Below are 26619 nucleotides of genomic sequence, written 5' to 3'. Positions count from 1 at the left end.
CGCTCTTACTCTCTCTCTCGCGCTCTTACTCTCTCTCTCGCGCTCTTACTCTCTCTCTCGCGCTCTTACTCTCTCTCTCGCGCTCTTACTCTCTCTCTCGCGCTCTTACTCTCTCTCTCGCGCTCTTACTCTCTCTCGCGCGCTCTTACTCTCTCTCTCGCGCTCTTACTCTCTCTCTCGCGCTCTTACTCTCTCTCTCGCGCTCTTACTCTCTCTCTCGCGCTCTTACTCACTCTCTCGCGCTCTTACTCTCTCTCTCGCGCTCTTACTCTCTCGCGCTCTTACTCTCTCGCGCTCTTACTCTCTCGCGCTCTTACTCTCTCGCGCTCTTACTCTTTCTCTCTCTCTCGCGCGCTCTTACTCTCTCTCTCTCGCTCTTACTCTCTCTCTCTCGCTCGCTCTTACTCTCTCGCTCGCTCGCTCTTACTCTCTCGCTCGCTCTTACTCTCTCTCTCGCTCGCTCTTACTCTCGCTCTCGCTCGCTCTCGCTCGCTCTTACTCGCTCGCTCTTACTCGCTCGCTCTTACTCTCGCTCGCTCTTACTCTCGCTCGCTCTTACTCTCTCGCTCGCTCTTTCTCTCTCGCTCGCTCTTGCTCGCTCGCTCTTGCTCGCTCGCTCTTGCTCGCTCGCTCTTGCTCGCTCGCTCTTGCTCGCTCGCTCTTGCTCGCTCGCTCTTACTCTCTCGCTCGCTCTTACTCTCTCTCGCTCGCTCTTACTCTCTCTCGCTCGCTCTTACTCTCTCGCTCGCTCTTACTCTCTCGCTCGCTCGCTCTTGCTCTCGCTCGCTCTTGCTCTCTCTCTCGCTCGCTCTTACTCTCTCTCTCGCTCGCTCTTACTCTCTCTCTCGCTCTTACTCTCTCTCTCGCTCGCTCTTGCTCGCTCGCTCTTACTCTCTCGCTCGCTCTTACTCTCTCGCTCGCTCTTACTCTCTCGCTCGCTCTTACTCTCTCGCTCGCTCTTACTCTCTCGCTCGCTCTTACTCTCTCGCTCGCTCGCTCTTACTCTCTCGCTCGCTCTTACTCTCTCGCTCGCTCGCTCTTACTCTCTCGCTCGCTCGCTCTTGCTCGCTCGCTCTTACTCTCTCGCTCGCTCGCTCTTGCTCGCTCGCTCTTGCTCGCTCGCTCTTACTCTCTCGCTCGCTCGCTCTTACTCTCTCGCTCGCTCTTACACTCGCTCGCTCGCTCTTACTCTCTCGCTCGCTCGCTCTTACTCTCTCGCTCGCTCGCTCTTACTCTCTCGCTCGCTCGCTCTTACTCTCTCGCTCGCTCGCTCTTACTCGCTCGCTCTTGCTCTCGCTCGCTCTTGCTCTCGCTCGCTCTTGCTCTCGCTCGCTCTTGCTCTCTCTCGCTCTTGCTCTCTCTCGCTCTTGCTCTCTCTCGCTCTTGCTCTCTCTCGCTCTTATGCTCTTACACTCGCTCTTACACTCGCTCTTACGCTCGCTCTTACTCACTCTCGCTCGCTCTTTCTCTCTCGCTCGCTCTTTCTCTCTCTCTCGCTCTTGCTCTCTCTCTCGCTCTTGCTCTCTCTCTCGCTCTTGCTCTCTCTCTCGCTCTTACTCTCTCTCTCGCTCTTACTCTCTCTCTCGCTCTTGCTCTCGCTCTTGCTCTCGCTCTCGCTCTTGCTCTCTCGCTCTCGCTCTTGCTCTCTCGCTCTTGCTCTCTCGCTCTTGCTCTCTCGCTCTCGCTCTTGCTCTCTCGCTCTCGCGCTCGCTCGCTCTCTCGCTCTCTCGCTCGCTTGCTCTCGCTCGCTCTTACGCTCTTACTCTCGCTCGCTCTTACGCTCTTACTCTCGCTCGCTCTTACGCTCTCTCTCGCTCTTACTCTCTCTCTCTCTCGCTCTTACTCTCTCGCTCGCTCTTACTCTCTCTCTCTCTCGCTCGCTCTTACTCTCTCGCTCGCTCTTACTCTCTCGCTCGCTCTTACTCTCTCGCTCGCTCTTACTCTCTCGCTCGCTCTTACTCTCTCGCTCGCTCTTACTCTCTCGCTCGCTCTTACTCTCTCGCTCGCTCGCTCTTACTCTCTCTCTCGCTCGCTCTTACTCTCTCTCTCTCGCTCGCTCTTACTCTCTCTCTCGCTCGCTCTTACTCTCTCGCTCGCTCGCTCTTACTCTCTCTCTCGCTCGCTCTTACTCTCTCTCTCGCTCGCTCTTACTCTCTCTCTCGCTCGCTCTTACTCTCTCTCTCGCTCGCTCTTACTCTCGCTCTCGCTCGCTCTTACTCTCGCTCTCGCTCGCTCTTGCTCGCTCGCTCTTACTCTCTCGCTCGCTCTTTCTCGCTCGCTCTTACTCTCTCGCTCGCTCTTACTCTCTCGCTCGCTCTTACTCTCGCTCGCTCTTACTCTCGCTCGCTCTTTCTCTCTCGCTCGCTCTTACTCTCTCTCTCGCTCTTACTCTCTCTCTCGCTCGCTCTTACTCTCTCTCTCGCTCGCTCTTACTCTCTCGCTCGCTCTTACTCTCTCTCTCGCTCGCTCTTACTCTCTCGCTCGCTCTTGCTCGCTCGCTCGCCCTTACTCTCTCGCTCGCTCTTACTCTCTCGCTCGCCCTTACTCTCTCGCTCGCTCTTACTCTCTCGCTCGCTCTTACTCTCTCGCTCGCTCTCGCTCGCTCTCGCTCGCTCTTACTCGCTCGCTCGCTCTTACTCGCTCGCTCGCTCTTACTCGCTCGCTCGCTCTTACTCTCTCTCTCGCTCGCTCTTACTCTCTTGCTCGCTCTTGCTCTCGCTCGCTCTTGCTCTCTCGCTCGCTCTTACTCTCTCTTTCGCTCGCTCTTACTCTCTCTCTCGCTCGCTCTTACTCTCTCTCTCGCTCTTACTCTCTCTCTCGCTCTTACTCTCTCTCTCGCTCGCTCTTACTCTCTCGCTCGCTCGCTCTTACTCTCTCGCTCGCTCGCTCTTACTCTCTCGCTCGCTCTTACTCTCTCGCTCGCTCTTACTCTCTCGCTCGCTCTTACTCTCTCGCTCGCTCTTACTCTCTCGCTCGCTCTTACTCTCTCGCTCGCTCTTACTCTCTCGCTCGCTCTTACTCTCTCGCTCGCTCTTACTCTCTCGCTCGCTCTTACTCTCTCGCTCGCTCGCTCGCTCTTACTCTCTCGCTCGCTCGCTCTTACTCTCTCGCTCGCTCGCTCTTACTCTCTCGCTCGCTCGCTCTTACTCGCTCGCTCTTACTCTCTCGCTCGCTCTTACTCTCTCGCTCGCTCGCTCTTACTCTCTCGCTCGCTCGCTCGCTCTTACTCTCTCGCTCGCTCGCTCTTACTCTCTCGCTCGCTCTTACTCTCTCGCTCGCTCTTACTCTCTCGCTCGCTCTTACTCTCTCGCTCGCTCGCTCTTACTCTCTCGCTCGCTCTTACTCTCTCGCTCGCTCTTACTCTCTCGCTCGCTCTTGCTCGCTCTTACTCTCTCGCTCGCTCGCTCTTACTCTCTCGCTCGCTCGCTCTTACTCTCTCGCTCGCTCGCTCTTACTCTCTCGCTCGCTCTTACTCTCTCGCTCGCTCGCTCTTACTCTCTCGCTCGCTCGCTCTTACTCTCTCGCTCGCTCTTACTCTCTCGCTCGCTCGCTCTTACTCTCTCGTTCGCTCGCTCTTACTCTCTCGCTCGCTCGCTCGCTCTTACTCTCTCGCTCGCTCGCTCTTACTCTCTCGCTCGCTCGCTCTTACTCTCTCGCTCGCTCGCTCTTACTCTCTCGCTCGCTCGCTCTTACTCGCTCGCTCTTGCTCGCTCTTGCTCGCTCGCTCTTACTCTCCCGCTCGCTCTTACTCTCCCGCTCGCTCGCTCTTACTCTCCCGCTCGCTCGCTCTTACTCTCCCGCTCGCTCGCTTTTACTCTCTCGCTCGCTCGCTCTTACTCTCTCGCTCGCTCTTACTCTCTCGCTCGCTCTTACTCTCTCGCTCGCTCTTACTCTCTCGCTCGCTCTTACTCTCTCGCTCGCTCTTACTCTCTCGCTCTCTCGCTCTTACTCTCGCGCTCTCTCGCTCTTACTCTCGCGCTCTCTCGCTCTTACTCTCGCGCTCTCTCGCTCTTACTCTCGCGCTCTCTCGCTCTTACTCTCGCGCTCTCTCGCTCTTACTCTCGCGCTCTCTCGCTCTTACTCTCGCGCTCGCTCTTACTCTCGCGCTCGCTCTTACTCTCTCGCTCGCTCGTTCTTACTCTCTCGCTCGCTCTTACTCTCTCGCTCGCTCGCTCTTACTCTCGCTCGCTCTTACTCTCTCGCTCGCTCTTACTCTCTCGCTCGCTCGCTCTTACTCTCGCTCGCTCTTACTCTCTCGCTCGCTCTTACTCTCTCGCTCGCTCGCTCTTACTCTCTCGCTCGCTTGCTCTTACTCTCTCGCTCGCTCGCTCTTACACTCTCGCTCGCTCGCTCTTACACTCTCGCTCGCTCGCTCTTACTCTCTCGCTCGCTCGCTCTTACTCTCTCGCTCGCTCTTACTCTCTCGCTCGCTCTTACTCTCTCGCTCGCTCTTACTCTCTCGCTCGCTCTTACTCGCTCGCTCGCTCTTACTCTCGCTCGCTCTTACACTCTCGCTCGCGCTTGCTCTTACTCTCTCGCTCGCTCTTACTCTCTCGCTCGCTCTTACTCTCGCTCGCTCTTACACTCTCGCTCGCGCTTGCTCTTACTCTCTCGCTCGCTCTTACTCTCTCGCTCGCTCTTACTCTCTCGCTCGCTCGCTCTTACTCTCTCGCTTGCTCTTACTCTCTCGCTTGCTCTTACTCTCTCGCTCGCTCTTACTCTCTCGCTCGCTCGCTCTTACTCTCTCGCTCGCTCTTACTCTCTCGCTCGCTCGCTCTTACTCTCTCGCTCGCTCTTACTCTCTCGCTCGCTCGCTCTTACACTCTCGCTCGCTCTTACTCTCTCGCTCGCTCGCTCTTACACGCTTGCTCGCTCTTACTCTCTCGCTCGCTCTTACTCTCTCGCTCGCTCTTACTCGCTCGCTCGCTCTTGCTCGCTCGCTCTTACTCTCTCGCTCGCTCGCTCTTACTCTCTCTCTCGCTCGCTCTTACTCTCGCTCGCTCTTACACTCTCGCTCGCGCTCGCTCTTACTCTCTCGCTTGCTCTTACTCTCTCGCTTGCTCTTACTCTCTCGCTTGCTCTTACTCTCTCGCTTGCTCTTACTCTCTCGCTTGCTCTTACTCTCTCGCTTGCTCTTACTCTCTCGCTTGCTCTTACTCTCTCGCTTGCTCTTACTCTCTCGCTCGCGCTTACTCTCTCGCTCGCTCTTACTCTCTCGCTCGCTCGCTCTTACTCTCTCGCTCGCTCGCTCTTACTCTCTCGCTCGCTCGCTCTTACTCGCTCGCTCGCTCTTGCTCGCTCGCTCTTACTCTCCCGCTCGCTCTTACTCTCTCGCTCGCTCGCTCTTACTCTCTCGCTCGCTCGCTCTTACTCTCTCGCTCGCTCGCTCTTACTCTCTCGCTCGCTCGCTCTTGCTCGCTCTTACTCGCTCGCTCTTGCTCGCTCGCTCGCTCTTACTCTCCCGCTCGCTCTTACTCGCTCGCTCGCTCTTACTCTCTCGCTCACTCTTACTCTCTCGCTCGCTCTTACTCTCTCGCTCGCTCTTACTCTCTCGCTCGCTCTTACTCTCTCGCTCGCTCTTACTCTCTCGCTCGCTCTTACTCTCTCGCTCGCTCGCTCTTACTCTCGCTCGCTCTTACACTCTCGCTCGCGCTCGCTCTTACTCTCTCGCTTGCTCTTACTCTCTCGCTTGCTCTTACTCTCTCGCTCGCTCTTACTCTCTCGCTCGCTCGCTCTTACTCGCTCGCTCTTACACTCTCGCTCGCTCGCTCTTACACTCTCGCTCGCTCGCTCTTACTCTCTCGCTCGCTCGCTCTTACTCTCTCGCTCGCTCTTACTCTCTCGCTCGCTCTTACTCTCTCGCTCGCTCTTACTCTCTCGCTCGCTCTTACTCTCTCGCTCGCTCTTACTCTCTCGCTCGCTCTTACTCTCTCGCTCGCTCGCTCTTACTCTCGCTCGCTCTTACACTCTCGCTCGCGCTTGCTCTTACTCTCTCGCTTGCTCTTACTCTCTCGCTTGCTCTTACTCTCTCGCTCGCTCTTACTCTCTCGCTCGCTCGCTCTTACTCTCTCGCTCGCTCTTACTTTCTCGCTCGCTCTTACTCTCTCGCTCGCTCTTACTCTCTCGCTCGCTCGCTCTTACTCTCTCGCTCGCTCTTACTCTCTCGCTCGCTCTTACTCTCTCGCTCGCTCTTACTCTCTCGCTCGCTCTTACTCTCTCGCTCGCTCGCTCTTACTCTCGCTCGCTCTTACACTCTCGCTCGCGCTCGCTCTTACTCTCTCGCTTGCTCTTACTCTCTCGCTTGCTCTTACTCTCTCGCTTGCTCTTACTCTCTCGCTTGCTCTTACTCTCTCGCTTGCTCTTACTCTCTCGCTTGCTCTTACTCTCTCGCTTGCTCTTACTCTCTCGCTTGCTCTTACTCTCTCGCTTGCTCTTACTCTCTCGCTCGCTCTTACTCTCTCGCTCGCTCGCTCTTACTCTCTCGCTCGCTCGCTCTTACTCTCTCGCTCGCTCGCTCTTACTCGCTCGCTCTTGCTCGCTCGCTCTTGCTCGCTCGCTCTTGCTCGCTCGCTCTTACTCTCCCGCTCGCTCTTACTCTCTCGCTCGCTCGCTCTTACTCTCTCGCTCGCTCTTACTCTCTCGCTCGCTCTTACTCTCTCGCTCGCTCTTACTCTCTCGCTCGCTCTTACTCTCTCGCTCGCTCTTACTCTCTCGCTCTTACTCTCTCGCTCTCTCGCTCTTACTCTCGCGCTCTCTCGCTCTTACTCTCGCGCTCTCTCGCTCTTACTCTCGCGCTCTCTCGCTCTTACTCTCGCGCTCTCTCGCTCTTACTCTCGCGCTCTCTCGCTCTTACTCTCGCGCTCTCTCGCTCTTACTCTCGCGCTCTCTCGCTCTTACTCTCGCGCTCGCTCTTACTCTCTCGCTCGCTCGCTCTTACTCTCTCGCTCGCTCGCTCTTACTCTCTCGCTCGCTCGCTCTTACTCTCTCGCTCGCTCGCTCTTACTCTCTCGCTCGCTCTTACTCTCTCGCTCGCTCTTACTCTCTCGCTCGCTCTTACTCTCTCGCTCGCTCTTACTCTCTCGCTCGCTCTTACTCTCTCGCTCGCTCTTACTCTCTCGCTCGCTCGCTCTTACTCTCTCGCTCGCTCGCTCTTACTCTCTCGCTCGCTCGCTCTTACTCTCTCGCTCGCTCTTACTCTCTCGCTCGCTCTTACTCTCGCGCTCTCTCGCTCTTACTCTCGCGCTCTCTCGCTCTTACTCTCGCGCTCGCTCTTACTCTCTCGCTCGCTCTTACTCTCTCGCTCGCTCGCTCTTACACTCTCGCTCGCTCGCTCTTACACTCTCTGGCTCGCTCTTACTCTCGCTCGCTCTTACTCTCTCGCTCGCGCTCGCTCTTACTCTCTCGCTCGCTCGCTCTTACTCTCGCTCGCTCTTACTCTCTCGCTCGCGCTCGCTCTTACTCTCTCGCTCGCTCTTACTCTCTCGCTCGCGCTCGCTCTTACTCTCTCGCTCGCTCTTACTCTCTCGCTCGCGCTCGCTCTTACTCTCTCGCTCGCTCTTACTCTCTCGCTCGCTCTTACTCTCTCGCTCGCTCTTACTCTCTCGCTCGCTCTTACTCTCTCGCTCGCTCTTACTCTCTCGCTCGCTCGCTCTTACTCTCTCGCTCGCTCTTACTCTCGCTCGCTCTTACTCTCTCGCTCGCGCTCCCTCTTACTCTCTCGCTCGCTCGCTCTTACTCTCGCTCGCTCTTACTCTCTCGCTCGCTCTCGCTCTTACTCTCTCGCTTGCTCTTACTCTCTCGCTTGCTCTTACTCTCTCGCTCGCTCTTACTCTCTCGCTCGCTCTTACTCTCTCGCTCGCTCGCTCTTACTCTCTCGCTCGCTCGCTCTTACTCTCTCGCTCGCTCTTACTCTCTCGCTCGCTCTTACTCTCGCGCTCTCTCGCTCTTACTCTCGCGCTCTCTCGCTCTTACTCTCGCGCTCTCTCGCTCTTACTCTCGCGCTCGCTCGCTCTTACTCTCGCGCTCGCTCTTACTCTCTCGCTCGCTCGCTCTTACACTCTCGCTCGCTCGCTCTTACTCTCTGGCTCGCTCTTACTCTCGCTCGCTCTTACTCTCTCGCTCGCGCTCGCTCTTACTCTCTCGCTCGCTCGCTCTTACTCTCGCTCGCTCTTACTCTCTCGCTCGCGCTCGCTCTTACTCTCTCGCTCGCTCTTACTCTCTCGCTCGCGCTCGCTCTTACTCTCTCGCTCGCTCTTACTCTCTCGCTCGCGCTCGCTCTTACTCTCTCGCTCGCTCTTACTCTCTCGCTCGCTCTTACTCTCTCGCTCGCTCTTACTCTCTCGCTCGCTCTTACTCTCTCGCTCGCTCTTACTCTCTCGCTCGCTCGCTCTTACTCTCTCGCTCGCTCTTACTCTCGCTCGCTCTTACTCTCTCGCTCGCGCTCCCTCTTACTCTCTCGCTCGCTCGCTCTTACTCTCGCTCGCTCTTACTCTCTCGCTCGCGCTCGCTCTTACTCTCTCGCTTGCTCTTACTCTCTCGCTTGCTCTTACTCTCTCGCTTGCTCTTACTCTCTCGCTTGCTCTTACTCTCTCGCTTGCTCTTACTCTCTCGCTCGCTCTTGCTCGCTCGCTCTTACGCGCTCGCTCTCGCTCGCTCGCTCTCACTCTCGCTCGCTCGCTCTCACTCTCGCTCGCTCGCTCTCTTGCTCTTGCTCTCTCGCACTTTCTTAACATTCGTCTTGGTATTTTAAAAAAAGATCCCAACAAATATTTCTAAATATATTTTTAATACTGTCAATTTGTTCTTCTCTCTTAACCAAATCAAGTGATTTTTACTAAAGATACCTTAAGTGCATTCCAACTATTTATTCATGGGAAGAACATCTTTCTGACCTTTTTTAAATTTCACCATAAAATCCCTGCTGTTACAGGAGAACAAAAGATTCATGAGCATTGAGACGTCCCTAAATATCCACTGCCAGAAAGCCTGATGAGAAAATAAGGCTGTTTATGAAGAATAAATGTTTCAGCTAAATGTTATAAGCAGAATATTCTGTAAAGTCTCCTGCTGGAGCTTCAATAAAGAGACTTCCTTTATTTTTTGTAAACTGATGGAAAATTTTAAGCATAAACTTCTTAAAGTGTGTTTTTTAGATTTTTATTTTTTTTTAATATATTCGTAGTAGTTAAATTGTCACTTCAGTTTTTGTTGGTCTCTTTCACAATGTATTTATTTGATACAATTTAAAGGTGATACCAATAGATCTTTATTGGCCAGAGGTGCAGTACCTTGTGAAAGTCACACCCCCTTGGAATTTTTTTTTTGTATTTTGCTACCTCACAACCTAGAATTTCAGTTTTGTGTTTTGTTCTTGAAGGATCTGCATCAGTTCATGTAAAGAACATGCCTACAACTGTGAACATTTTGGTTTTCATTGAATTGTTACGCAAACAACAAATAGGACAAAAGAACCAAAAACTTCAGTGTGCGTAACTATTCACCCCCATAAATTCATTACTTTGTAGATTCTCCTTTTGTAATAATTACAGCTGCAAGTCGCTTTGCATAAGTCTCTGGGATTTCCCCATCTTGCCATTGGGACTTTTGCCCATTCCTCAAGGCAAAATTACTCCAGCTCCTTCAAATTAGATGGTTTCCTCTGGTGAACAGCAGTTTTCAAGTTTGACCACAAATTGTCTATTGGATTTAAGGTCTGGTCTTTGGCTAGGCCATTACAAAACATTTATATGTTTCCCCTTAAATCAGTGTTTCTTTAGCAATGTGCTTTGGGTCATAGTCATGTTGGAAGTTGAACCTCTGTTCCCAATCTCAAATCACTGACAGACTGAAACAGGTTTTGCTCAAGAATATCCCTGTATTTTGCACTATTGTTACGGTTGTGCTATGGAGAGGTAAGGAGACTAGTACAACCCGGAGTGGACCCTCTGGGTCACGGCTCCAGAGCCCCTGCGGGCAAGCTGGCCAGGTGGAACCACCCCCTATACAGGGAGTGTTAGGGGCAGGCCCACAAGGGATGAAACCGTGACAGCCGGAGCCAAAGGGACGACTGGGTAGGCACCAGGGAGGTAGAGGCAGAGAATCCACAACAGAGGGAGGTAACAGAGACTGCGGAACTAAGAGACAGGGAGTACCCGGGTCAGGCGGAGACTGGAGCCCAAGATGGGAGCAGAGAGAGAGAGACACGAGCCGGAAAGACAGGGACACGGGGAGAGCAATGGGGAAGGACACAGAGGCTGCTAGCAGTAGAACCGGCAGAGAATACACAGAAGCAGGACAGGGCCTGAAGAATGGGCGAACGCTGGCCGAACGGACAGCGACACCACATGAGAATAACAGGCGTCTTACCTAGGGAGACGCCGGGAAGATATAGCCGGTGGGCGCCGCCATGATGGGGGCGGAGCCACCGCGTCAGAGGTCCCATCAGCCTGAGCGCCGGGTGGACCGTCGGGCGCATGCGCGCAGGACCGACGTCTAGGAGGCCGGATGTCGGGAGCGGGGACGCGCTGTGGAGTGGGAGCGCAGCGGGAGGTGCGCCTGGGGCTGCGTAAGTGACGGCGCCGGTAGGGGGTGTGACAACTATTAATCTTCCCCTAGACTTAGACCATTTTCCCTGCTACGGAAAAACATCCCCACAGCATGATGTTGCCATGTTTTACTGTGGGGATGGTGTTGTTGGGGTGATGAGCTGTTGGTTTGGCGCAAGACATAACGTTTACCTTGGTGGCCAAAAAGTTCCATTTTGGTCTCATCTGACCACAACACCTTCCTGTATACGTTTGGAGAGTCTCCCACATGTCTTTTGGCAAACTCAAAATGGACCTTACAATTTTTGTGCAAGTAAAGGCTTTTCTCTGCCCACTCTTCCATAAAGACCACCTCTATGGCATGTACAGCTTATTGTGGTCACATGGAGAGATATTCCAGTCTCTGCTTGGGAACTCTGCATCTCCTTCAGGTTTACCTTTTGGATTCTGTGCTGCCTCTGATTAATGCCCTCCTTGCGAGGGCTGAGTGTTTTGGTGGGCAGCTGTCTCTTGGCAAGTTTTTTGTGGTACCATGTTCTTTCCATTTGATGATAATGAATTTGATGGTGATCCGGAGGATCATCTGAGATTGGGATTTTTTTTTTTTTTTATAACTCAACCCTGACTTGTACTTCTCAACAACTTTATCCCTGACTTGTTTGGAGATCTTGGTCTTCATGTTTTTGTTTGGTTAGTGGTGCCTCTTGCTTAATGGTATTGCAGCCTCTGAGGCCTTTCAGGAAAGATGTGTGTATATCCTGACAGAGCATGTGACACTTAGATTGCGCACAAGTGGACTTCCTTTCGCTAAGCATGTGAATCATGGGCTTAATCGCAAAAAGGGTGCATACATGTGCACATGCCAATTTTTAGTTATTTGATCCTATAAATTAAATTTATGCCGATATTTTTCTCACTTCACCAACTTAGACTATTTAGTGCTGATGCATCACACACAAATAGGATTACAAATATACTTAAACACATGTTGTAATGTAATAAAATAGGTAAAAAGCCAAGGGGGCTACGGGGGGTGGGGTGGTTTGAATACTTTTGCAAGCCACTGCCAAGAGTGTGCACTTTGAGGACAAGTTTGACTATGATGTACAGTTGTGGCCAAAAGTATTGACACCCCTGCAATTCTGTCAGATAATACTCAGTTTCTTCCTGAAAATGATTGCAAACACAAATTCTTTGGTATTATTATCTTCTTCTTTTAATTTGTCTTAAATGAAAAAACACAAAGAATTGTCCTAAAGCCAAATTGGATATAATACCAAACATAAAAAAGAGGGTGGACAAAAGTATTGGCACTGTCCGAAAAATCATGTCATGCTTCTCTAATTTGTGTAATTAACAGCACCTGTAACTTACCTGTGGCACCTAACCGGTGTTGGCAGTGACTAAATCACACTTGCAGCCAGTTGACATGGATTAAAGTTGACTCAACCTCTGTCCTGTGTCCTTGTGTGTACCACATTGAGCATGGAGAAAAGAAAGAAGACCAAAAAACTGTCTGAGGACTTGAGAAACCAAATTGTGGGGAAGCATGAGCAATCTCAAGGCTACAAGTCCATCTCCAAAGACCTGAATGTTCCTGTGTCTACCATGCGCAGTGTCATCAAGAAGTTTAAAGCCCATGGCACTGTGGCTAACCTCCCTAGATGTGGACGGAAAAGAAAAATTGAGAAGAGATTTCAACGCAAGATTGTGCGGATGTTGGATAAAGAACCTCGACTAACATCCAAACAAGTTCAAGCTGCCCTGCAGTCCGAGGATACAACAGTGTCAACCCGTACTATCTGTCGGCGTCTGAATGAAAAGGGACTGTATGGTAGGAGACCCAGGAAGACACCACTTCTTACCCCGAGACATAAAAAAGCCAGGCTGGAGTTTGCCAAAACTTACCTGAAAATGCCTAAAACGTTTTGGAAGAATGTTCTCTGGTCAGATGAGACAAAAGTAGAGCTTTTTGGGCAAAGACATCAACATAGAGTTTACTGGAGAAAAAGAGGCATTCAAAGAAAAAAACACGGTCCCTACAGTCAAACATGGCGGAGGTTCCCTGATGTTTTGGAGTTGCTTTGCTGCCTCTGGCACTGAACTGCTTGACCGTGTGCGTGGCATTATGAAGTCTGAAGACTACCAACAAATTTTGCAGCATAATGTAGGGCCCAGTGTGAGAAAGCTGGGTCTCCCTCAGAGGTCATGGGTCTTCCAGCAGGACAATCACCCAAAACGCACTTCAAAAAGCACTAGAAAATGGTTTGAGAGAAAGCACTGGAGACTTCTAAGGTGGCCAGCAATGAGTCCAGACCTGAATCCCATAGAACACCTGTGGAGAGATCTAAAAATGGCAGTTTGGAGAAGGCACCCTTCAAATATCAGGGACCTGGAGCAGTTTGCCAAAGAAGAATGGTCTAAAATTTCAGCAGAGCATTGTAAGAAACTCATTGATGGTTACCGGAAGCGGTTGGTCGCAGTTATTTTGGCTAAAGGTTCTGCAACCAAGTATTAGGCTGAGGGTGCCAATACTTTTGTCTGGCCCATTTTTGGAGTTTTGTGTGAAATGATCAATGTTTTGCTTTTTGCTTCATTCTCTTTTGTGTTTTTTCATTTAAGACAAATTAAATGAAGATAATACCAAAGAATTTGTGTTTGCAATCATTTTCAGGAAGAAACTGAGTATTATCTGACAGAATTGCAGGGGTGTCAATACTTTTGGCCACCACTGTATCTGAACTTTTGTTTTTGTATGAGAAAATGTAAGATGCTAAGTTATACAATTTGCTTCTTTAGTAGTTCTCGGTAATAGACAAAATCTAAGCCTGCCCTAGTGTCCAGCAGTGTTTCATTGCATGTGAGTTCTTAAAGGGGTTGTCCGAGCTTTCTTTATACTTTGTGCGTGTACCTAGGCTGCAGAATGCTGAGAGTTTGAAATATACTCACTGTCAGCATTCTGCATGGTGTCCTAGGTATCACACTTAGTCATATCTCTTGATTCTGGAGGAGCTGCTCACTCCCCGACTAGAGTTTTCCTGTCTGGCAGAAACTGGTCCTAAATGTCACATCACGCCCCCAGTCTCTGCCAGACCCTTCCCCTGCCTCCTGATCCAGCCTCTTGTTACAGCATACAGTACAAGGCAGCATGGGAATGACAGCTGATTGGACTAACCAGGAAGGAAAAGGCTTCTGCACAGGTGAGTATAATGTAAATGTGCTGTGTCCATCCATCCCTCAGAGACATATGACACTCTGTCACCACTGTGGATGTGATGTGGGGACATTTGACTATCGCCACTGTGTATATGGTGTGGAGTAAGTGTTGCTTTCTATAGATGAGGACACAGGACACAGCTCTCTTATTTCCAATGCTATAGTGAAGATAGAGTTCAGTGCTGGGGCAGATTACTGACAGCGAAAGTGTGTGTAGTGGGTGGGTAGAAGGCAGTGCTGGACACTGAGGCCGGACAGTGCCTGCTCAAGCTCTGAGGTTAGATAATAAAGCACAGAGGGCTGTCAAGTTTGGTAGAGGTGCAGGGAATGAAATGAAATTCAGAAGGAACGAAAGGCAGAAACAAAAAACTAAATGTATAGAGGTGTTTGTATATTACAATACAGCACAGATTACCGTAGCTTAAAAATAAAATTTTGGATTTCAGGGTTGGACAACTTCTTAAACCCCTTTCCGTCATGCGCCAAATATATGCGGCACCTGCGTTCCCGCAAACCGCTGTATAGATACAGCGCCGCTATTGGGTGCAGCAGTAAGCTCTATGTGAGAGCTGAAGTAAAAAAAGAAAACCTGTGTGTTCCAAAGGGAACGCAAAGAACTGCTGGAACCAAAACAGAGGACAGCGTTCACTAATACCAGCATAATTACTACCTACAACAATCGGTGGACTGAGATACAAGAGATCCTTAGCAAGAATTGGAATATTCTGCTGAGTGAATCGAGAGTTAGTTTTTGGACCTTGCTTCATGCCCGCATTGGGCTTTATCCTTTAGGCATTTTTTTTCAACTAACCTTACTGCTTTTTTATCTGCAGTGCACTTCTCAGGAATCGTTATATAATTTGTGGTTACATCTTATACCTGATGTTTTTGGTGCTTTTGAGGGATATTATTTCATGGGTACCCGATGATTTTATTTGTTATATACCACCTGATCCCTTTTCATTCATCAATGCATCATTGTTCTAGGTTTATTGAGATTCCATATGTGCAGTATGGGTTTTAATTCATGTACATAATGCTTTATCTTGTTACTAAGTAAGATTGTGTCCATTATATGCTCCATTTTGGCTCTACTTCGCATATATTGATATTTCATGATTTGGTTCCATTTGTTTTTGCCCAGCACTTTGGAGGAGGTGAGCAATCGATCCCTATTATGGGATCTTTCTGCTTTGGAGTACTTTTCATTGCCATATTTTGGCTTTTTTAATTGTTTTTAATCTGTGTCACGTGTTTATGTTCCTTGTTTTATATGTCAATAATAAAAATTATTTGCACATTATTATAGTATCTTTTGATATCTTTATATTATATTGTATTCTTTGGGGTTGATCGCGCCCTTGTTACACACATCTTTTCTTTTTTTGATTCACTCATCATTATTTGTGTGTGGCCAGCAGTCCCCCTTACATTTATTAGTAGTGCCCTCAAGTTTTTTGTTGTCTCTATGTGAGAGCTGATGCGCTGCAGCAATGCTCACGATTGGTGCTAGCACCGATCACAGATATTTAACCCCTCTAATGCTGCTGTCAATAGTGACCGCGACATCAAGAAGCATTGCAGGAGTAAGCTCCTTCTCTGCTTTCATTGGCACAACGCGATGCGATCACTTCGTGTCGATGGTCTCCATGGTGACAATAAAAGCAATGAAAAAATATTAATCCAATAAATACATAGAATTATTTTAAAAAGAAGTACACATTTGGTATCGTCGTGTCCGGAATGATCCAACCTATACAACTATCCCACTAGTTAATCTCTTCAGTGAACACTGTAAAAATAAAGTAAAAAACAAGGCAAATACTATGCTTTATCATCATACCGCTGACAAAAAGTGCAATAAAACGCAATCAAAAACACGAAAGTAAACAAAACTGGTATCGCTGAAAGCACCATCTTATCTCGCAAAAAAAACAAGCCGCCATAAAGCTCCATCAGCGGAAGAATAAAAAAGTTAGCGCTCTCAGAATAAAGCGATACAAAAATATTTTTTTCTATAAAATAGTTTTTGTGTAAAAGCGTGAAACTATATAAATGTATTGTGGTAATCGTACTGACCCAAAGAGTAAAGCTGCTTTATCAATTTTATCACACGTGGAACAGTACAAAAAAAAATCCTGAATTGCTGTTTTTTGTTCACTCTGCCTCCCAAAAATCGGAATAGAAAGCGATCAAAAATTGTCACGTGCCCGAAAATGGTACCAATAAAAATGTCAGCTAGTCCTTCAAAAAAGAAGCTGTCGCATGACTGTCGGACGAAATATGCAAAAAGTATAGTTGTCTAAATATGTTACTGCAAAAAATAGTTTTTGAAATAAAAAGTCTTTTAGTGTGTGACAGAAGCCAAACCTAAAAGCTCAATATAAATCTGGTATTGCTGTAATCGCACCGACCCGAAGAGTAAAGTTGTTTAATCTCTTATACCATACAAGGAACTGCGTAAAAATTTAAATAAAATCCATTCTTCACCTGCTGATGTTTTGTTCTTTTCTGCCTCGCAAAAATTGCAATAAGGCTCGGCTCACATTTATCTTGCACTGAACACTTACGCCGGGGTTTCCATATAAATCTCTAAAATATGTCATTCAGATGGAACCCCCAGCGGAAGATTCCCTATAAATGAGGCATATGGAGGCACTGTGGACGCCATAGGACCTGTGATCCGGCTGTGTCCGACTTTTAAGCGAGTATAAAAGTGCGGTCGACTAGTTTTGTGCCAATAGCTTCTTATTCTTCTCTAGCAAGATTGTGCTGCCTGCGCAATAGCAGCTATCAGCGATCACCGATGGGTACTATTGTGCAGGTGCCGGAAGCACCAATTTTGGAGGTGAATTTTTTTTTTTTTTTTTTTTTTCACTCTTGCAAGATGGCGCTGCATGCACAATAGCAGCAATTGGATCACCTCTCTATAGCTGCTACTGCACAGGTGCCGGCAGCGCCATCTTGCTAAGAAAAAAACATTTCCATCTCCGAAATGGCGCCATTTAATTTTTTTTTTTTTTTTACGATCAGGATAACCTCAACCACATGTATTATTAACACAGTACACATTTAAGTATGCTGTAGCACAGGTGTTTAGAAAGATGGCACCTGCTTGCAGAAGCTTTTTTTTTTTTTTTTACTAAATGCATGTGGGCATGTCACTGAGGGATCAGTGACCTGTCATCAGTCTTTAGTATGAATACCTAATCAGAGCACCACATGAAGCCCCCCCCCCACAGGCCACCCTGAAGCGCGAGCATATCATTAACTCAAAACTGAAAATCATAAAGATTAAACATCAAATCACCCTAACTGTCAAAGTTTTTTCTAATATATAATCTGTGTCTCCTCCCATTCAGTTTCGTCCCATTGCATCTAGTCTTTCCTTGTGCAAATGAGAATAAAGATGATCCTTCTACAGTGTGACAGGCCTTGAGATATTTGTAGACAGCTATTAAGTCTCCTCTCAGTCTTCTTTTTTGCAAGCTAAACCTTCCCAAATCCTGTAACCGTTCCTCATAAGACAGGGTTTGCAGACTGATCACCATTCTGGCCACTCTTCTCTGAACTTGCTCCAGTTTGTTGATGTCTTTTTTTAAAATGTGGTGTCCAAAACTGGACACCGTATTCGAGATGAGGAGTGGAGGGCAATTATGACATCACGTGATCTAGACTGTATGCTTCTGTTAATACATCCCAGAATTATTTTTGCAGCTGCATCACACTGTTAACTCATGTTCAGTTTATGATCTATTCATATGCCCAAGTCTTTTTCACATGTGCTGTTGCTTAGCCCTATTCCCCCCATTCGGTATGTGCTTTTTAATTTTTATTGCCCAGATGTATTTCTTTGCATTTTTCCCTGCATCACACTAGAGAGAAATAGGGACGAGTGAGGCGCTGAAACCATGCATTGCACACGGACAAATGTTTCTCTATGGGGCAGCTCCCATCAGCCGTATATTTCTCGGCCGTATTTTACAGGCTGAGAAAATCCCATTGTCAGCATATTCCTCCAAAAAGACACCAATGCAAGTCAATAGGGGCGAGAAAAATACGGATTACACATGGAACTGACATGCGACTTGTGAGAAATACGCATCAGTGTCCTTTAACAAAAGCCAACAATTCATTTGGCGATACAGTAAAATCACACTGACATGTTTAATAAAGAAACGAAAGAATAGATATAGATAGATATATATACACACACACACACGCACACATACATCTGTATATGATATATATATATGTTATTCTCCGAACCACCGGGATCCGTTGAAGCGTACCAGGGTTATGACCGCATAAAGGGACAGTGGTCAGATTTGTAAAAATTTGCCTGGTCAGGCAGGTGAAAATAAGCTTCAGGGTTAAGGGGTGAATAGCACCGCTCTGGCGCTGCAATATGCAAATACTGGAGTGATGTTTTAAAACCTATACCAAAAAGCGACAAAAGCAGCAGGGTCAAAAGCAATAAAAATGCATGTGAAAAAAAAACATGGGTAACCTAATAGATGCCGAAAATCTGCAACATCAACTCCTTGTTAGAATTTGTCGTAATGTTTTCTGTCCACCCATAGAGAAATTGCATGTGAAGTCAATGATGCAAAACCAATTTTGCCTATATTTTCCTCACTATCTGCTGTAATCACTGGACTAGATGAAGGGTTTTCCAATAACAACATTCCCTCCCGATCAGCTTGAAATAATAAACTCAGATGTTGCCATCCTTCCCAGCTGTGACCCCTTATATCTGAACCCAGGCTACAATAGCCAATCAATGGGCGCAGTGGCTTGTGTTGACTACATTGTTACTAGCTAGATTATTATTTTTACCTAGCGGAAACTGATTGAGAGGGAAAAGTTATTCCTGGAAAACACCTTCAACCTGGGGAATAGTACGGTTCAAGTTTACCATTGTGAGGATATTGCCTTATTGTAGCAAAATGTCTGTGTGTAACTACATACACTAGGCAACTGTTCCTATAACTGGTTACCACTATTCTCCAAAAACTGAACCATAGAGATTTGAAGAACAAAGCTTTCTTCGGGGCCATGGTGTCGGCTTTCTCTCCATTTGTCTCCTCCTATGAGCTCGTTTATTGATCTGTTATAGCATGAGGCTATCTAATTCTCTACATTAGTGTTTCAGATCTATGCCACTTACTTCCAAAACATTTCACTTAATAACAGCATGTTTTGCCTGTTTTTGAAGCGATTGATTCATCATACAGGTGTACATCAAAGATGTATGTGGTCACACGTGTAATTTCCAGCGCCTTGCTGTGAACATGCAAGTGTAAATCTGCAGAGCACTGTAATGTAGGACTACAAAGCGAGCCAGCCTGCCATAGTAACGTTACTGCTATTAGATTTTATTTATTTTTTTGTGCACCAATAATTTTCTAGAATTACTGATGCATGATTATTATTTGAAAATGGGATTTTACAACTGATCAAGGTCTGTTTTTTCTGCAGTTAATAAAGAAGAACATACCTCTGTGTTGTGGGTGCTATGTAGCATTGTGCTCGCTGCAATTGCCATGTTGTGTAAAGAACAAGGAATAACTGTTTTGGTAAGAACAAGTACATTAATATAATTATTACCCAAAACCGAAATCTGTGTTACTGCGGTAAAATTATGTACAACATGGTCATTCTTTAGTCACGAAAAATCTTGTTCCTGCTGAAGATCTATGAACCCGTGCTCACTATGCAGCTTTATACAATCCTAATAACACCAAAAATTGTTTGATTTATTAATGTTGAATTTAAATATTTTAGGTTCTTTAGTTTCCCATTCAGTCTTGTGGTCTGTGGAAGTAACAAAATATTATTGTCTTTCCTAGGGCCTGAATGCTGTTTTTGATGTCTTTGTAATCTGCAAGTTAAACATGCTGGAATGTATCCAGAAGGTACGGCACAGGGACAAAACCCCAGAGGTGAGTGTATTCAATTTCCCATTCCCTATTCAGAACAGATTCTGGGCTCCTCAGTTACTGCACAGTGTGATCTCATGTCTGTCGCTCAGTTTCCTTCTTGAAAGAAGTCCTTTTATTGTTGGAAAAAAATCCGTTCTGCCCTTTGATTTTGATGTTACTGTGGGAATACATAGTCAGTCTCATATTGCTAGAAAGTAGCAAAAGCCATATTTGCAAGGTGTGGTTGGGAAGTTACTTGGAGTAAAACACTATTCTTGTTTTTGAACACCGAACAAGAAAAAACACATTTCAAGAATACAAAGGAAACTAGTTCATGAATGAAAGTGACCCAGTATATGTAAACGGGGACAGAGGCGGCTGATTTTCATGTCTCTGGTATCTTTTCTGGAAGACTAGGACAGAGATGTGTTTAGGATGATGCATATTTATCACACTGTGAATACTGATAAGTTCTGTATTTTCTTCCCTCTGTAACAGAATTTTTTATTAGTTAAAAAAGGCTTGCTTCCAAGAATTAGTCTTCTGGCCGCTGGTGGTATATGCATGCTCTATATACGATGGAGTATTATGGGCACAGGACCTCCAGCATTTACTCATGTTGACAACCCAGCATCTTTTGCTGAGACCCTTCTTGTCAGAGTAAGTACTAAACTTCATTTATTATACATTAGAATCAGTCCAAAAGATTTTTTTTGTTTGTTTGTTTTTCTATTTGGTCATTAAAAGAATTATCTAAATAGATATATAGAACTCAAAACAGGGAAAGTGCAGATTTGCCATAGGTTTAAGAAAATCATTTTGATGGTTTTAACTTTCCTCCACCTTCATATCCACTGTGCATCAAACAAATGGCAGACAGATAGTGAATAATGTATATCTAGCAGGGCTAAACACTGAAACGGTGCAAGAGTAATCAACCTCCTTCCTACTGCGCTAGCTTAGGCCTCTTTCACACTTCAGTTTTTTTGCATCAGTTCAAATCCGCCAAAAAGGCAGACTAGCGGATCCGGTCTGAACTGATGTGAACGGATGGCACAGGATCCGTTTTTAGACGGATCCTGAAAATGAGGAAATTTAAAGAAACCGGTGGCGAGAGAGAGAGAGAGAAAAAAAAAAAAAAAAAAAATCTTTGAGGATGGTGACGGACAGCAACTTTTGGCGGATCCGCAAAAAAAAGGATGCAACGGACGGCAATCCGTCACAATCAGCCAGTAATGGAAGTCAATGGGGAAAAAAAACGGAGGAAAAGAAAATTGAGGATCCGTTTTTTTCAAAACCTGGCGGATTGTGACTGATTGTAAAAAACTGAAGTGTGAAAGAGGCCTTAGACTAATGAGATTGCTGTATTATCAGTGAGCTGCTCTTTCATGACCCGGTCCATGAGGTCCAGTAAGTTTGTGACCTTGTATAATTTCACATTGGTAACCAAACTAATTCAACCCAAGGAATATACATATCCTTCTAGCAAGGCTGGAGCACACACTTTTCAATTTATATACATAATAAAAATCTAAACCAAGCAGATATGGTAATTAGTAAGGTGGCAACCCCTATAGCTTGCTCAGATTAGTGGGGGTGATCTGATATTGATGGGTAATGGTTCATACTGAAGTTTGCTAATCAATAACAATATCTTGGTAAAAACACTTGATTGAGCTACACAGGGCAAGAGTAATTTTATTATTGCAGAAAGTATATACAGCAGTTTATATAGCGTAATAAGAGGTCCTCACTAGCACAAGCAGAAGGGCCTTTACGTGACTTATTATTTTTTATAACATAATTCCCTGTAGCCTTTTTTATGTAACTAACAAAATTGGATTTTATATAATTGTACTAATGAAGACTTGTAGTCTTCGGTCGGGATCACACATGCGAGAAACACGGCCGAGTCTCGCATGTTAATACCCTGCACTGCCACCGGCCCTCGGATCGGAGCATGCGGCCGCATAGCAATACATGGAGCCGCACGCTCCACTCCCGAGTGCCGGTGGCAGTGCCGGGTATTAAAATGCGAGACTCGGCTGTGTTTCTCTCATGTATGATCCCGACCTCACATGGGTTGTCCAGCTCAGGACCTGAATTAAAAGAACAGTGCATACTAGCCTCCAGCAGCGGAGTCATTACAGTGGTGACGTGTCACATGCAGACAATGAGGCCTCATTGTCTGCAGCCGGCATGTAACACAAACAATGTCACGTCGCCGCCAGAACAGCAGCGCCAACATCGCCTAAAGGGCGCCACTGCAGGGGTTGAGTATACACTTTTTATTTTAATTCTGATCCGGAATTGATTTAGCTGGGCTTGTCCAGTAGTGGACAACCACTTTTTGGGGGCCTGCAAATTGGTGGGGAGGAAAAAAGCACAGTGAGCACAACTGGAGGCTGGTGCTAAAGGTTAGGTTCCCAAACCGTTAAAGTAGAAGTTATAAACCTAGCACTCAACTTGGATGTGATCAAAAAGATGATTTATTGTAGTATGCATACAAAACGTTTCGGTCAATTGCGACCACCTTCAGTTACATGCTGTATTAGGTATTCGGCAGGGGATTATATAGCCCTTGAATAGCTCATTGTGCTTATAATAAAGACAGTCTGTCTGTCAGCATGAGTTAACTTATTTATGTGGACTGATGGGGCATATGTTCCTCCAGACACGGGATCCGCCGCAAGTCGCAATTGACCGAAACGCTTTGTATGCGTACTACAATAAATCTTCTTTTTGATCACATCCAAGTTGAGTGCTGGGTTTATAACTTCTGCAGATTGGTGGGGGACCAGATTCAAAGATCCCAACAAACAATTAAAAGACCCCTGAGAAATGCAAACCAAGGGAGACCGTAAGGCACAGCTTCTTGGAGATCAAGTGCACAGAGCAAAGTATGGATGCAAAAGACAGCCTTAGACTTTCTATTGACTGAAAACATGCACATCAGAAGGCAGGAATGCACAGAGATCTTTTGAGCATTCGGGCCTATAGACCTGGGCCCCAACAATATGCAGGCAGTTAATTGGCCTAAAAAATATGCAAACTAGGTCAAAAGTTTAGTTATTTTTAATGGTTACGTATTCTTCTAAACTACTCTCCTTCTGCTATTAACTATGGTGGACAAAAGAATTAAAAAAAAAAAAAGATAAATCACACTGGAAAGGAGGAGGGGGGAGTGATTGAAGACTTAGACTAAAGAAGCCCCACTAGAAACTTTAACCTATATTAAATTTTAGTGATGAGCGAACGTGCTCAGATGACGTCTTATTGGGGCATGCTCGTATATTATGTTCGCGTCTCCGTGGCTGCATGATTTGCAGCTGTTAGGCTAGTTTCACACTAGCGTTTTTGAGCGCAGCGACGGCCTGCGCACGGCCGCCGCTAAGCCCCGCAGGCCGTGCGCAGTATGCGTTTGGCGGCGCATGCGTCCTTTTGACGGTGTGCCGACCTGCGCCAAACGCAACCTGCTGCAGTTTGGTTGCGCCGGCGCACCGTCAAAAAGGCGCATGCGCCGCCAAACGCATACTGCGCACGGCCTGCGCCCCCAGTGATAAAGATAGGGGGCGCATGCAGCATCATGCGCCGGTAGGCGGAGCTACGGCAGAGGGCGGGGCTTAGCGGCGGCCGTGCGCAGGCCGTCGCTGCGCTCAAAAACGCTAGTGTGAAACTAGCCTTAGACAGTCTGAACACGTGGGGATTCCGTAACTAGCAGGCAATCCCCATGTGTTGAGGCTCGTAACATCCGCAAATCATGTAGCCACAGGAACTGGAACATATACAAGAGCACGCTCAGATGATTGGGTGTTATCCAATCATGCTTGGATAAGACGTTACCTCAGCACATTCGCTCGTCACTAATGGATATGTATTAAAGTGATCAAATCTCTAATGGATCCCAAAATGCAAGGCAAAAACCCAGCTATATTGATGTGAAATTGTAAGGTAAGTGATTATTAATCGCATCAAACATGCCAATTATTGGAATGGTACAGTGTGTCACATCCAGACACATTTCCACTCAGACATGTGTAGGTTCATCAGGGGACTGATTTGTGAGTCTGCAACTGGAGCACTACTAATAGGTGCAATGCTTCTCCGTTTCTACACGGCATGTGGCCTTTTCTGGAGTCATTATTTGACACACTGTACCATTCAGATAAGTGGATTTTTTGTATTGTTTAGTAATTGGTATGTTTGGTGCAATTTTTTTTTTATATGGATTGGCAATTTTAGGGATTCTGTTATGCAAGTACTTGTCTATTCTCGGCACTGATATTTTTTGAGTAGCAACACAATTAATTAGGCATACAGAGATAAAACCACATTGAGTGGGGCTTTATATTGACTCATGTTAGGTTGCCAACCTCTGCAGTCAGGAAGGTCATTTTTTAGAGCATAATAGGAAAGGATGTCTTTATATTTTAGCATTATTTATTAATAGTGCATCTTTCATGCATTTTTACACTTATCATATGTATGCTATCTATTGAACCCTGGTACCTGACCCTATGTTTTACTTATACTATTACCCCTGATCAGTCCTCTTACAAATTCAGATTCATATATCTGTGTTATTTGTTTTCATGCCAGGGTCCATTGTGGATTTGGTCGAATTTTAATTTATAGCTAATAAATGTTAACATTTTCATATACGATATGGTGGCTCAGTTTTTAATAGTGATTTCTGTAGCTTCCTATAAAAGTGTGTTATTTGTATGTTAATAGGTGTTCTATCTGGCTTAAGTAGAAAGTGCACAACCAATGGCAAACTTTTGCATAAAAAATATATATAATAGAAAGTCATGAATGTACCAAAAAAACTTAATAAAATATCTACAGCCTATTGGTATACTGCATAATATTCATAATTTCACACATATTGAACACATCACCAGTTTTCTAAATAAATATATTTCTAAAGGTGCTATTCACATGAAATTGTCACCAGATGTCTGTAGCAACCCATCCAATCCATGCAGGAAAAGAAATCAAACCTTAGCTGTAAAGAAAAATAAAGTTATGTGTAATAATGAGAAATGACACAGGGAAAATGTATTGAACACATGTAGAAAGAGAGGTTCAAAAGCCATGGAAAGTAATGACAAGCTGAAATCAGTAATTAGAAAGCAATCCTGACACTTAGGGAAAATTATCAGCTGGTTCAACTAGTGGCCTATAAAAAGGTGTCTCATTACCAAGGTGCCACACAAGAAACATTATGGATAAAACCACTGAGCTGTCTCAAGACATTCACATCCTTATTGTTGCAAAACTACTGATGACATTGGTTATAGAAGAATTTCTAAACTACTGAAGGCTCCAGTGAGCACTGTTGGAGCCATAATCTAGAAGTGGAAAGAACATCATTTCACCATAAATCGGGCACGACCAGGTGCTTCCCGCAAGATTTCAGACAGAGGAGTAAAAAGAATTATCTGAAGAATTGTACAAGGACCACATGTTGGGAGCTACAAAAAGACCTGGAATAAGCAGGTACAATTTGTTTAAAAGAAAACAATAAGGCTGAGTTCACACGTGGCGGTTTTTTCGCGTTTCCGCGGCGGTTTTAACCACGCGATTTTGCCGCGAAAAATAGGCATCTCATGCATTCCTATGGGATTCCGCAATGCTGTGCTAATGCTGCGGTTTTTACCGCGGCGGAATCGCTTCGTGGTAAACGCAGCATGCTCATTAATTTCGCGGAATCGCGGTGATCCTGCACCCATAGGAATGCATTGTTCCGCTTACTTTCCGCATGTGGCTGTGCACACCATGCGAAGAGTAAGCAGAACATTTGCGGATGGTACCCACGGCCTGGAGGAGAGGAGACTGTCCTCCGGGCTTTGGGTACCATATCCCTGTAAAAAATAGAATTTTTAAAATAAAAAATATTATTGTTCTCACTTTCCGACGTCCCGCACAGCCTTCCCGCCTCTCCACGCTCCCGGTCCCAGTAAGCCTTTGCGAGCAATTACATCCGTTCTCGCGGGATCGCAAGGTTTCGCGGTCATTCGCGCGATTTCATCGCGAATGACCGCGAGACGTTGCGATCCCGCGAGAACGGACGTCATCGTGGTAATTGTCGCAAAGGATTACTGGGACCAGGAGCGTGGAGAGAGGTGGGAAGGCTGTGCGGGACGTCGGAAGGTGAGAATAACAATATATATTTTTTTTATCATTATTATTTTTTACATTCTATCTTTTACTATTGATGCCGCATAGGCGGCCTCAATAGTAAAAAGTTGGTCACACTCGTCAAACACTATGTTTGACGAGTGTGACCAACCTGTCAATCAATTCTCCAAGGGATGCTACAGATCACTTGGAAAACGCTAGAAATTCTGCAAGCTAATTACGCTTGCAAAATGTTAGTTTTTCCGCAGGAAAATCGTGGGAATTTAAAATGCGATTTTCCCGCGGAATGGAATTCCGGAATTCTCGCGGTAATTTCCGCGAGAGTTCCGCTACGTGTGAACCCAGCCTAAGTAATGCACTGAACCTCTTTGGCCTGTTTGCATGCTCACCATGAAGACTCCATTGCTGAACAAACAGCATGTTCAAGCACATTTAGGCTATGTGCCCACGTAGCGATTCTGAAGCAGAATAAACCTGAGCAGAATCGCACACCCTGCTCCCGGGAAAACGCATTAGTTTTTTGACGCGCTTTTGTAAGCGTTTGTCAAGCAAGCGTTTTTGCATGCGTTTTCCTAAGAGTTTTTGCCAATATAATTGATGGTGTGCGGAATCGCGTGCGATTCCACAAAATTAATGAACATGCTGCGTTTTTAATCGCTAAGCCTTTCCGCAGCGGTTAAAAACGCACCATTGGAAAAACATGTGCGTTTTTCATTAAAAATCAATTGGATCCTTTTCTTAAGCGCTTCTGCAGCAGAATCGCTTGTCTAAAAGCGCTGCAGAAAAGCTTA

The 26619-nt window shown here is 46.6% G+C and overlaps 1 protein-coding gene across 2 annotated transcripts in view; it reads left to right on the top strand.

Moving 5' to 3' along the window:
• Positions 1 to 26619, top strand: part of TMTC4 (transmembrane O-mannosyltransferase targeting cadherins 4) — a 190988-nt gene that overhangs the window by 44587 nt on the left and 119782 nt on the right. For both annotated transcript variants that reach the window (XM_073569507.1, XM_073569505.1), the window contains exons 6-8: positions 19242 to 19339; positions 19613 to 19705; positions 20183 to 20344. In XM_073569507.1, the coding sequence (XP_073425608.1) occupies positions 19242 to 19339; positions 19613 to 19705; positions 20183 to 20344 (353 nt within the window). The remainder of the gene's footprint in view (positions 1 to 19241; positions 19340 to 19612; positions 19706 to 20182; positions 20345 to 26619) is intronic.

This window comes from Dendrobates tinctorius, unplaced genomic scaffold (assembly GCF_039654945.1).
Source record: "Dendrobates tinctorius isolate UK_male_01 unplaced genomic scaffold, ASM3965494v1 ptg000026l, whole genome shotgun sequence".
Lineage (NCBI taxonomy): Eukaryota > Metazoa > Chordata > Amphibia > Anura > Dendrobatidae > Dendrobates > Dendrobates tinctorius.
This window is presented reverse-complemented; position numbering and strand designations above follow the sequence as displayed.